Source organism: Leptodactylus fuscus, chromosome 2 (genome assembly GCF_031893055.1).
Source record: "Leptodactylus fuscus isolate aLepFus1 chromosome 2, aLepFus1.hap2, whole genome shotgun sequence".
In the NCBI taxonomy this organism is placed as follows: domain Eukaryota; kingdom Metazoa; phylum Chordata; class Amphibia; order Anura; family Leptodactylidae; genus Leptodactylus; species Leptodactylus fuscus.
The window spans coordinates 110,177,970-110,191,602 of NC_134266.1; the positions used below are offsets into that span (position 1 = coordinate 110,177,970).

The window sequence follows — 13,633 nt, forward strand, 5'->3', positions numbered from 1 at the left end:
GTGTGCGTCACATAAGGGTTACTAATATGTGAGACATTTGGAGGTAATAGTAAAGGACTTAAATAATGAAGATACTTAATTATTAACTCCATGTCTGTCACATATCAGTAACTGTTATATGAAGCACACAGGGGCTAATGTGAGGGACATGATGAGTTTAACTGCTATTAATATGAGACAGATGGAGTTACTAAATTGTAATGCAGATGACCAGACTTTTTATCCACAATTGTGGATACATTTCATTGGGCCCAGACACAGCCATTGCTTAGGCTGCAAGTGTTACCTCACTGTTACCAGTCGCATGCATTTATCCACTAATTGTTGTGTTACACATGGACCTACATTACTCCTAGTTGAAAAGTTCACACCTATGCCCGGTCTCCGCTTTAGCCATTCTGCCGGATTTCCGTCTTCTGCCAAGAGAAACTGGACAGGAGACGGAAACCTGGCGGTCAGTTTTCAAACCCATTCATTTGAATGGGTTTGCAAGGCGACTGCCCGTAAGAGTCTTCCAGCTCTCTGCGGCGAAAGTTTTTTTGTTTTTTTTTTAACCGGACACAAAGTCGGAAATGCAGGACTTTGTGTTCAGTTAAAGAAAAACCCGGCGTCGCTGCGGAGAGGTAGAAGACGCTTACGGGCGGGCACTTTGCAAACCCATTCAAGTGAATGGGTTTGAAAACTGACCGCCGTGTTTCCGTCTCCTGTCCGGTTTCTCTCGGCAGAAGACGGAAACCCGGCGCAGGTGTGAACCTGCCCTAAGTAGTGGTAAATGCATGTGGCTGGGAGAACAATATGACAGTATCCTTATGTTACAGTGTGTGCTATATGACTTTAGTTTAGGTGTCGTCAGTATTGATTTTTTATTTAAATTGCTGCACCGAACAAAAAAACGCAGCCTACCCTTGTTATATACAAAAATACTACTACAGCAATAGAAAACTGCATCTGTTGACCATTAAGTGCCAATGCTGCTCTGCCATCATATTCTCAAGGCCAACAGCAGGTGACCTCTGGAATGGGTGTTCAAGGAAGTAACATTTTAAATCTAAATTTTAATTTTCTGTCTGGGATTTCACTTTAAGGCTGGTCTTACATGGCCGTAATGTAAGTCCGCAAATGGTCCGCAATTGAGGGTTTTCAATTGCGGACACATTATATTCAATGTGGCCTCTTAGACCACCAGATATTTTATCCATGGTATGGCCGGGTTGCAACCGTGGTCCACAATTTATAGGACAGAACTCTATGGGCGACTGCGGCAGGACACGGACATCTGCGGAGTCTATGTTGCCGATCAGCAGCTTGCAGACCGTACATTCAGTATGGTCGTGTAAGACCAGCCTTAGGGCTATTACCTTTAAGATAACATATGTAGTAGGGTTAAATATATAAAGCTGACCTCCAATAAAATTACATGTATAGTAAAATGAGCTTTTTCTGTTATAACCAAGGATTTTATTCCACAATATAAACTGCAAAATTTAATACAAGCTACAAGAAAAGCCAAAAACAAACAAGAAATAATAATTAATAGGGATTTAAAGGGAAGATGACATACAGCTCAGTTTGCTATGTCTAACACTCTGGCTCCCCTAAGCACCTACTCACCCAACATTTCTGTACAAGACCCTAATTTGAAGGGCTTTATTTTAGAGCATAAGGTTCAGCATCTGATTTCAGTTTTGGAATTTAAGAAAGAAAAGAAACAAAACCAAAGTTATTGCTCAGGAAAATGTTCCTACATAAAAAGAAAACATAGAAACTGTATGGTCTTAAATAGAACTGAAACTAAGTCTTGGTACCTCACCCCAAGTAAATGAATTAATCCAGACTCCCTTGTGTACTGCACTAACCTGCAATCCTTATAATTATGAGGTACGAAAGGGACAAAAGTTTTTCTTCAGATACCAAACAAGCTATAACAAACTAATTTTGCTGGAGAACCAGCTGATCTGTAACTTGTAACAGCTGCAGAGTTGAGGAAATTATAGAAAACAATTCATCTTTCAGTAAAGTCCGAGATCCCTGGAAGGAGCAATGGATTTATAGGGTCTGAGAAGCACCATTGGGAGCCGGATCTGGAAAGGAAACCAGGCATGTGTCTAAAGGAAAGTAAAAGAATCCTAAAGCTCCTGTGAGTATTGTTCTCATCAATCCCACCTAGAACTTGGGTAGGGGAGTACAGTCTTGGTTCACATAGAGGATATATGGTCCTGGTCTTATTTCAGTGCAGTCACGTTTGCTTCGTTGCAGTGAGTGCACACATAATCCTCTTTTTCAGCTGTTTCTGCAGACACACCAACGCAGACCTGGTGAAACCAACGATTACAGTTTCCATCACACTGTACCCAATCCACCTGCAAAAGCAAACAAAATACAGTCTTAGTTAAGACAATTTTCAGTTTAATTTGGTTAGTTAACAGCGCACAAGACTATTGGGATGGCAATGTCTAATCTACAAATAAAGCAGTTAAAATGTAACAGTTCAGCTGTTAAAATGTAATTGACATTTATTTTGTCCAATAAACCATCTAAGACAAAGATTTTCATTTTTTACAAGGGGTTAAAGGAGAAAAAGCACCCCACAGTTTGTTACATGGCAGAGCTCAGAATAGAATGAGCGCTATTTGGATTTTGAAGGGCAGATTTTGCTGGAATACGTTTTGAGTGCCATATCGCATTTGCAGAGCGCCTAAAGCACCAGTATAATGGACCTCCCTGAAAAGTGACCCCCATATTAGAAACTGCATCACTCAAAGAATTTCTCATCATTTAGAGCACAATAGTGGGACCAAAAATAACTTACAAAGTGAAAATTTAAATTTATACCGACTCCACGGACGCTATGATAGACAGTTTGTACTGCAGCAGTAGGGGAGAGAACACAAACATGAAATCAACAGCCACCAACATATGTCCTGAACCCAAAAACAAGCTAGAACAGCTTAGGGGCAGGAAAAACAAGAAAGAAGGGTGAAACCTGTGACCCCCAAAGAACAAAATGAGAAAAGGATTTTATGGAGAGTATAAAAATCTATTTTTCTCCCTTATATCATTACAGGAATGTCCTAAAGCAGCAGTCCCCAACCTTTTTTGTACCAAGGACCAATTTCATGTAGGCCAATTTTCCTGTGGCCCGGCAAGAGGTGGGGATTGCAGAGAGGTTTTTGGTGGCATGGCAGGGTTGTGGTGATTGAGTGGCTCATAGTAAAACACAGAGTGCATATTTAATTGCTACATTTATACATTTCCCTATACTTTATTAAAGGGAGTTCTCTCTCCATACTGTACATAACTTAAAGGGGCTCTATCACTAGGAAAAGTCATTTTTAACTAATCACACCTTTGCATAGCCCTTAGAAAGTCTATTTCACACCTACCTTTTGTATGTAGATTGCCTCAGTGGTCTCTGAATAAGTCTGTTTATATTCATATGCTAATTAGACTGGTGCACGATAGAGCGTGCACACCTCTCCTGTTGTTTCCTATGGGAGGCTGCTGCTGATGATGACTCAGCTTCCTGTTTGCTTCACACACATAGAAGATAATGGGAGAGAGGAGGCTGCTGGGAACTTCCTGTACAAGCTGGAGGCTCATTAGCATATGAATAAAAACGGACTTATTCAGAGACCACTGAGGCAATTTACATACTAAAGGTAGGTGTGGAATAGACTTTCTAAAGCCTATGCAAGCATGTGATTAGATAAAAATGACTTTTCCCAGTGATAGAGCCGATTTAAGAGACATGGACAGCTCCCTTAACAGAAGTATGGGTAGTGCGAGGGGGACCATCACTCAAAGGACACCATTACTATAATAATCCCCCCCAAAAGGTAGTATTACCTATGTGTGTGAGAGGGAGGAAGGGGAGACTATTACCTGTGGGGGAACTATTAGGACACCATTACAGTAATATTAGGTTTGCAGGCATTATTACTGTAATGTGGTAATATTAATAAGGACTATTACCAGTGGTGGCACTATTTCAGTAATAGTGGCATTGGCAAAAGTCACAAAATGAATCTGGAAGAAATAGATTAAAAGTGTGGACAGAGGTCGAGGTGGCAGTCTGACAGATGTGGGTGGCATAGGCTAATGCAAAACAGCCCAGGAAGCCCTGACATCTTGTGGAATGAGCCATAACCCAGAGAGACAGCATCCTGCCATTCAGCTTATAGGCCTCTCTGACAGCAGACTGTATCCACCTGGAGATGAAAGCCTTGGAGGCAGCCAGGCACTCGTTTGTTCCATCTGTGAGCGCTTACAAGGAGTCTGAACAAAGTAAAAGGGTCTGTGAGAGGCAAATAGAACCGGATGGCTCATAAAGACAGTAAGTCAATGCCCTCATTTATGTGGAAAGATGAAACCACCTTTAGCAGGAAAGACTGACGAAATAAGAACAACTTTGTCCTTGTGGAGAACAAGAAAGGGAGGATTCCCAGACAGAGCAGCCAGCTCTGAGACATTGCAGATTGAGGTGACAGCCACCAGGAAGGAAACCTTCCTGGACAAAAGGTGAAGAGAGATCTCACGCAATGGTTCGAGGGGGAAGCCTGTGACACCTTGAGGACAAGATTGAGGTCCCACAAAAGGATGGCTGAGAGGATCACAGTGCGCCACTCCATGCAGGAAAGTCTTCACATGAGGCTGGAAGGCAGTGGTGTTCTGAAAAAGAATGGAAAGCATGGACACTTTTCCTTTAAGAGAAGAAAGACCAAGTCCCTGGCCCTGACCTGACTGGAGAAAAGGCAGGATTCCTGGGAAGAGAAAAGGAGAGTGAATGGAAGTCATTACTCTTGCACCACTGTTAGTAGGCCTACGTGCGCTGAAAGATCTTAGCAGAATGGTGTTTTCAGGCCTTGAGCAAGGTGTGGATTACATGCTCCCAAAAACTAAAACACCGCAGGGCCGCGGCTTTAACAGCCACGCCGTTAAATGCAGCTGAGGTATAACGGGGGTGGAACAGCGGCCCTTGAGACAGAAGGTCAACTTGCCACAGTCTACAGGCACCACGAGGTCATCCCCTCGGAAGACCTCGCATGTGATCATGGGGTCACCAGCATTCCAGGCACCGATGCATTAGTGAGAACTGGGTGTATGGCGAGGCACTCTATGCAAGACAGAAGACCTAAGTCAAGGTCTTGCCAGCCTCCTACAGACACTAGGCTAAAACTGACTAGCATAGTGTCTGTGGAGAGGGTATAATCCAGAGGCGGAGCAGACTTCTTTTGAAGCTGGGAGTCTCAGTAAGGGTCCCCGAAGCAGACCAAGAAAAAGACCACTATAATACAGCCCCCAGAATAGAATTGGGCTACAGCACCGGCAAAGAAATTAAAAAAAATAAATACAAAAAAATATGGAGACCCAAGCTCCAGAGGACCTAAGGATGTAATGATGGAATGTAACCAGATGGAATGGGCTGTGAAAACAGCCCAGGTGGGCTACAGGGAATAACTACTTCAGATGCTTACCTGATCCACCATCTTCGGGTACTGCAGGGTCACTGCTTTGGTGTACCTCGCACATGATAGTGAGATCACCAGCATTCTAACCGCCTATGCGGTAGTGGGGACTGGGTGACCAGTGAGGTGCTCCTTGATAGAGGGCAGCACCCACAGGGGGTGCAACTAGTGTGGCGTACACACTGAAGACCCCTCTGCACCAGAAAGAAAAATAAAAACGGTGCAAGATGGTCGTGTTTGCCTCCTACAGACACTAGGCTAAAACAGGCAGAGAGTCTGTGGAGCGGTTATATCCCGACATCATTTGTTGTTCCTAGTTCAGCTTAGTGTGAGAGGAAAGGTGTTGGGGGAGGCAATGGGAATCATTATAGCTGTGGGTGCTAAATATGATTGCAGTATCTTAGGGATTATCAATGACCAATACTACAGCTAACACCCATGCCAGCACCGGCTTGCCTTTAGCCCCAGGCAGCCACACAATACTATTACTATTAAATGTATTAGAATGTTAGAACAGTGGAAGCCCTAATCCGTTGCAAGGAAAGGTAACAGCTGCAAGAAAAGGTGACTGAGTATGCACACATGTTCACGGAGTGGAATTTGTACAAGCTAAAAAATTCAGCTTCAGGAATTTGAAGCTAAATTTTTCTGCTTGACCAGATTCAAACAAAATTTGTAAATTTTTATGCCTCCTGTTAACTTCACTGGGAATTATCACGCAAAATCCACCGGAAGATCAAGCTTGAGCATTATTTTTATTATAATAATTCTTCACTGAAACAAAATGGATGGCTGATTTTAGCTGGAATTTGTAGCTCGTTTTTAAGCGGAATCCACCTCAAATTCAGCCGTATGAACATATCCTACCACTCCATACAACTGTACAAAATATACAGCAAAAGATAAGAGCTTTAGGACTCCTATGCACACTTACTGTACTATTTTGTACCTCCGATTTTGTGCCAATATATATATTTTTTCTAGTGGATTAATTACCAACGTATCATCTGACTACGGAAAAAGCATTACACAGTGCAGACTACCGGTATGTTTTTTTCAATTTTGGGGTGATTGTACCACTGACCTCATCGCCTTCAGGTTCCATGCAGTGGTCTGCTGGACAAACTGCATTATCATCTTCAGATTCAGAAGTAAAAGAACACAGTGAGTCACTATCACAGATCTCTAGATTCTGCTCTATGCCGCACAGATCTTTGGACTGTAAGGATTTCACTCTCTTTTTACGTGGAGCAGATGCTTTCTTCATTCTACCATCAGTGCCCTCACGACGCCTTTTCAACTTTTTGTCTGCACATTCGGTCCACTCCTTCTTCATTAAGCATGATGAAGTCTTAAAAGAAAGAAAGAAAACAAAAAAAATGCTGCTATTGATGAAATTTGTAAATTATGTAAGGTTGGTAACCACACGCTAAGCATAAAAAATAAACCCTGGTAATGTTTACCTGCCACAAACCACAGTGCCTGTTCAAGTCATACTAATACAGGAGTGCGGGTTCTCAAGGCATTAGGCACACAGGCTTAGTTCAGACGTAAATTACGTGTGGCTTATTTTGGCACCGGAAAAAAACGCTTCCTAATTAGGAAGCTTTTTTTGGACCTTGCCACGCTTTTCGTAGCTTTTTTTGTAGCATTTTTATTATTTTTTTTTTGTAAAAACCGCTTCAAAAAACGCCAGGCTGTTTCCCCTTCCATAAAGTGAATGGGCCGAAAAAAACGAGTTACGTTTTTTTCTCCGCTGTTTTTTTTTTTTGCAAAGAACTGTGCGGAAAAAAACGCACGTTTTTCGCCTCCCATTCACTTCTATTGCTTTCTTCAGGTGGAAAACACCTGAAGAAAGATTATGTCGCCACCACTATTGTAAAGGGGCGGATTTTGAAGCGAAATCCGCTGTCAAAATCAGCCTCTTTGGCCCCATGTGTACTAGCCCTTAGACTGCATGTAGTGTCGATTTAACAAGCTGGTTATCTGTTCATCTTGTTCTCAGACAGTTACCTCTCCCCTATTTCTGTGGAGTTATGGTCAAGTTTGTGTGATAAGAGATTAAAGGGGTTGTCCCATGAAAAGCATCCTAGCTATACTGCTAGTTTATGTGGATTTAAGACTTTTCCTCTGTATGTAATGCAAGCTGACTCAAATCCAGCTCTGCTACATCAGTTTCCACATCAGCTTTATACTGTGGTAATGCATTTACAACCAATCCCTCATTACTGACTGCAAACATAGCAGATAGCAGAGCAAGTGAAACCCCGCCCACCAATATGCAGAGAAATCCAGGACGTGAAGAGAACATAGAGCCTTCAGGCTGCAGAACATGAGTTATGGTAATACCCCTTTAAGTTCTTACCTCAGAACGTGTTGTGTTCCATCCTGTTTCCTGCTGCTTGCAGGGGGCCTTGTCTCTCCCAGAACATGTCTGAATTATGTTGTGCTCAGGGGTTATTGTGTTTGGTTGTATAACAAGAGCCTGATAAAGTTCATGCACTTCAGGAAGGGAGACTTGCAGAAGCTGAGCTTCCATAAGTAACTCATCCAATTCAGCACTTAAACCTGGGTGAAACAAATAAAAAAAACAGGGAACTAAAATTACCAGTAAGCAACTTAAACATGGCCTATCACGGTGAATTGGATATGCATCATATTACCTAAATAAATATTTCTCAAACACATTTTCTAAATTATAGTGAGGCCTTGTACAAAAAATAAAATTATAAAATTTTCCCCCATTAAGCTTCAGAATTTAAAAAATTTTTGCACATTAAAAGAAAAACTAAAATTTTGCAATAAGACTTGATATTAGCTGTGGGACATCCCATTTCTTTTAATCATCTTTGAGATATTTCTACACTTTGCTTGGAGTCCACCTGTGGTAAATTCAGTTAATGGAAATGATTTGTAAAGACGCACCCCTGTCTACATAAGGTCTCACAGATGGCAATGCATAAGAAGAAAAACCAAGCTTGGAGGAGGAAAGAACTGCTCATATTCAGGCTTGTGTAGGGGCACAGATCTGTACTTAAAAGTTCCAAATCACACAGAGGTCTCCATCATTCAGCTACCCCACCAAACTAAGGGCATTGATAAGAGAGGTGACCAAGAACTCAATGACTCAATCCAAAGATCCTGTGTGTAGATGGGAGAAACGTCCAGAAAGTCAACCATGACTGTAGCATTCCACTTACAGTATCTAGGATTTATAGCAGAAAGGCAAGAAAGAAGTCTCTCAGTAAAACCAAGAGAAGAAACCACAGCACATTCTAACAATGTGAATTAGATTTCACGTATAAGGCTGGTCTTACACTACCGTAAGTCCGCAATTAAGGGTTTTCAATTGCGGACACATTATATTCAATGTGGCCTCTTACACCACCGGATATTTTATCCATGGTGTGCCCGGGCCGCAACCGTGATCCGCAATTTATAGAACATGTCCGTAATGGCCGTGAATTATGGCACTGCACACACTCGCCCATAGAACTCCATGGGCGAGTGCGGCAGTTTACGGGCATCTGCAGTGTCTATGTTGGTGATCAGCAACTTGCGGATTGTAAACTCATTACGGTAGTATAAGACCAGCCTAAGTGTCAAATTTTAGTCGAATAAGAATTTTTTTTTTTTCCTTTTCTATGCAGATTTTCCTTAACAAAAATCACATTTGGACTGAAATGCTGCATAATTAGCTGTATACTTTCTTTAATTATCTCCCACATGGTGGACAGTGGCTATGCTTACATACTATGGAACATTTTTATGATATAGGTCTTACACAATATATGTGAAATGTTCAATGAATCTGAAATAATTTGCATTGCGTGAGTGGTGAGCTTGGTGGAGGCAGAATCATGTTGTGGGGATTTTCAGCAGCTAGGACAGGGAGACTGGTTAGGGTTGAGGGAATACTGGATTTAACAATGTACAGAGGTAATGGAAAACTATTCCAGGACTTGGACTGGGATGAATGTTCACCTTCCAACAAGACAATGCCCCTAAGCACATAACCAAGACAACAAATGACTGACTTGAGGGCAAATCTGTGAAAGTTTTTGAGTGACAATGCCAAAGCCCTGCCCTGAACACAATTGATCATCATTGGAGAGACCCAAAAATTGCAGTCTACCGACTGTACCCATAAAACCTGACAGAGCTTGAGCGATTCTACAGAGAAGAATGACAGAAAATCCCCAAATCTAAGTGTACAAACCTTGTAGCATCATACCCAAGAAGATGGGAATTTGTAATTGCACAAAAGGTGCCTCAACTAAGTAATGGGTGAAGGGTCTGAATACTTCCATCAAGGTAATATTTAGGTTTTCATTTTCAATAAATTAGTAATTAAAGTTTTCTAAACATTCTATTTTCACTTTATGGGGTATCAAGTGCAGAATAATGGGGGAAAACGTGAAATTTTCTTTTCATTTAAGAGAAAGGCTACAACAACAAAATGTGAAAACTTTCTGAATGCATTCTATATCCATGGATTTCATTTAAAAGGCATAGAATTCTCACATTTCAGGCAAACACTAAAGTCTTAATTTTAAAATGATTCTCAGAAAGCATCAAAAACTTTAAACTTATGGCTGTATTCACACAATTTACATCAGAGAATTTTACAAAAAATTCATAAAAACTAAACTAATGTCTGCTTCTAAAATGCGTAACCGATTCACAACTGTAGATTCACAACACCTTCCAAAAGAAGAGTTCATGCCACACTTATCTAGGTCCACATCTACATCTTCAAAATAGCTTCAAAAATGACGTACCCAAAATACATATTTAAAAAAAAAAAAAAAAAAAATCATCTGATAAGAAAAAGAGTTTCACACACTTAATGCATACTCAAATGCCCAAATTCCTGCAGAAATCAGGTCTAAACTTTCAGTAGAGCAGCTCCCAACATGCCATGTGGCAGATAAAACCAGTCATGGCACAAAGATGAGGATATATCACTTACTGTTCAGAGGGATACAATTGCGTCCAGGTGAAAATGGAGACTGGATATAGGTAGTCCTATTGTCCCATTCATGGGACAAAGAGAAGGAGGTGGCCCCAACACTCTGTGATACCTGTAGAACAATGTACTTTAAATTTAGTGCATTATTTGCGTAATAGTGTATTTGTATAAGATAAAATAAGCTAACATAGGGTGAAAATAGAATAGGTGAAAACAGTGTCCTTGAATGTTGACTTACATTGCAAGTATCTGAAAGTTGCCCAGCTGTTGCTTGCCATCTGTTGTATAGCTGACTTGAACTGACTCTTTCTTGTGCAAGTTTTAGATCTCCAGAAGACAACATATGCTGTGCCCGATGCTGCCAACTGACTGTCCTCTCTATGAGATAGCGCAATGCATCTCCCTCTGGCAGACGAACACGCAAACGTTGTAAAGATGCCAAAAGAGGAAGGATTTTTTCTAGAGGTGGTTTTTTTGAGCGATGGCACTGTGGGCACAGCCAGACTAGGGATCCATGCTTTGGAGCTGAAATACAGCCAGTATGGAAGCAAGCCCGGCATAGCTCACACTGTATCATGGGAGCCATGGGTGCACCCTGACAAACACACACTTTCCAGTCACTCTGGTCTTCTCTCAACAACATTCTGTTTTCATTAGAGACCCGCATAATGTGTAAAGATTCCATCTCACGCAGTCTGGCCTCACCAAGAGCTGCCATCTGTTAGGACACAAAAGAGTGCAGATTTTACTTTCTACAAAGATTTTAAAAATTATAATTTCCTTAATCTCTGAGAAACAAGTTAGTCAAGTCATACTTACAGCAGCGGCAGTGTCTTTGCTTTCAGTCAAAGCTTTCTCCAATTCCAGAAGGCCATCTGGCTTGGGATATTTCTTCTTTCCTGCTAAAGCTGGCAAGTCTTTTACCTTTCTTATTTTTCTTTTCAAGCTAGAAGAACCTACATCACAACGAGGGGAGAGAACCTGAAACATAGATAAGGCATTATAGCATATCAGGGTTTAGGCCATTTAAAGGGATCCTATCATTCAGAAGTAATTTTTTTCTGCCCAACACGTCGGAATAGCCTTAAGAAAGGCTATTCGTCTCCTACCTTTAGAAGTGGTCTCTGGCCCGTCGTTCGGTAGAAATACCAGTTTTTACCGGTATGCAAATGAGTTCTCTCGCAGCACTGGGGGCAGGCCCCAGCGCTCAAACAGCACTGGTGGCGTCCCCAATGCTGCGAGAGAACTCTCTCCAGCGACGCCTCCATCTTCAGCAGCAACCACCTCTGTCATCTTCTTCCGTCTGGGTCACACCCAGACGCCTGCGCAGTTGGCTCTGCCATCGAGACGCTAGCAGAGCCGAGTGCGCATGCCGGCAGGTGGCCATTTTTTTGGAGGCCGCTCTTGCATGCGTGCGCAGTAAACTACAGGAACATACTGCGCAAGAGCGGAGTGTGACCCCAGACGGAAGACGACGACAGAAGAGGCGGTTGCTGCTGAAAATGGAGGCATCGCTGGAGAGCGTTCTTTGGCAGCATTGGGGACGCCCCCAGTGCTATGAGAGAACTCATTTGCACACCGGTAAAAACTGGTATTTCTAACGAACAGCGGGCCGTAGACCACTTCTAAAGGTAGGAGACAAATAGCCTTTCTTAAGGTTATTCCGACGTGTTAGGCAGAAAAAATTACTTCTGAATGATAGGATCCTACCAATTTTGTGCCTCCTAATCCAGAGATATTTGAATGGAGCAGTGGTTACAAATGTGCCCTGACACTCCATTCAGTATGTATAAGACCAAACTAGATAGTCAATTACAGAGTTCAATCCATCTTCTATTGATAGAAAGATTCATTTCCTGGTCCTCCCTGACTCCCACAAACTGGCTGAGCAGTCATTTCTGTGTATCATAAGGTCCGGTATGAAGAGACCAGCATGGAGCTGGGAAGACTGAGGGGGGTATAGGATGAGGAAATTAGTGAGGCATCACCTTTTCTTTCTTTTTTTTTTTTTTTTTTAAAGAAATCCTGGCCCTTTCCTTAAAATTTCTAACCAAACAATCCCTTCAAAGACATAAGCATTATAATCAAGTTTAGTGATTCTCAATATGTACTGCCTAATAATGACACATGAAGTAAGTTGACAATGTGTTTGATAGTTATGATCATAAAACCAAACAAAAACACAGAAAAAAAGATTATAAATTTAATCAAAATTAAGGTTTTGAATTACCTCTAGCAGCATGTAGGGAGAGCTGGGTGTTAAAAAGGTGCTTGTGGCGCATTCAGTCCAGGCCTGAACTTCACCAACAAGGGTTTCAAGTCTTGGCAGTGGACCAAGATGGACAGGAATTGCTCGCCCATGATTCACAAGCTCCACTAGAGTGTCAAGTAAGGGAACTCTGGGACCAGACTGAAAATGATCACAACAGATTATTACTCTTAGTGATAATGTTTTTTCAATATCTTTGAGTTAAAAAACAACTCTTACCTGCAAATTTTGGACCTTCTGTAACCAATCTTGCGCTCTCTGTACTGCGTCCTTCAGAGACTCCACACTTGGAATGTATGCTGGGACAATCTCCACTTCACGGAGTGCTGAGGTCAAAGTATCAAGATCATGTCGAGGCCTATGAGAAAGAAAAACAGAAACATAAGTATCACCACTTTATAAAGAGAATATGCACCAAAAATATGTCATTTTGTTGTTTGTGCACCACTTGTTAAATACAGTGGGCAAAAAGAGGATTCCTTGGCCTGCAAGATTTAGTACAAAAAAAACTGGTGTGCGTTATAGCTGAAATCTATACTGACGCACCGTAATTAATACAATTCTAGAGCCTCTTAAATCTGGTGCATCTGATGATCTGATTGGCATAGAAAACACCAGTCTTATTAAATTCTTGAGATGTAAGCTCAGAGCTTGCAAAGGTAATTTACATTAAACATCTGGGAAGTGACTTCTTTATACCAACAAAGATGCAGCAAGTAAGAGACGTGCACACACTGAACATCTGAATAGTTTTATACAGCATCACTTTTCTTTTATTCTCACTACACAATCTACACATTTACTGAACCCTGCACCAAAATTCCTGGATACTTGATAAGATCCAGCTTAATTATACAGCAATAAGAAACAACCAAGATGGATGGAGCATACAAGTAGAGTAAAAGCTGTAAATCACAAGTACAATTT

The 13,633-nt window shown here is 41.5% G+C and overlaps 1 protein-coding gene across 1 annotated transcript in view; it reads right to left on the reverse strand.

Annotated features, from left to right (window-relative positions):
* Nucleotides 1–1,445: 1,445 nt before the first annotated feature.
* Nucleotides 1,446–13,633, reverse strand: part of KDM5B (lysine demethylase 5B) — a 50,172-nt gene continuing 37,984 nt past the window's right edge. The window contains exons 21-28 of the mRNA XM_075264376.1: nucleotides 12,926–13,064; nucleotides 12,668–12,847; nucleotides 11,257–11,418; nucleotides 10,676–11,155; nucleotides 10,438–10,549; nucleotides 7,831–8,033; nucleotides 6,550–6,816; nucleotides 1,446–2,360 (exon numbers count right to left, since the gene is read on the reverse strand). Of these exons, the coding sequence (XP_075120477.1) occupies nucleotides 2,223–2,360; nucleotides 6,550–6,816; nucleotides 7,831–8,033; nucleotides 10,438–10,549; nucleotides 10,676–11,155; nucleotides 11,257–11,418; nucleotides 12,668–12,847; nucleotides 12,926–13,064 (1,681 nt within the window). The 3' untranslated portion in view covers nucleotides 1,446–2,222. The remainder of the gene's footprint in view (nucleotides 2,361–6,549; nucleotides 6,817–7,830; nucleotides 8,034–10,437; nucleotides 10,550–10,675; nucleotides 11,156–11,256; nucleotides 11,419–12,667; nucleotides 12,848–12,925; nucleotides 13,065–13,633) is intronic.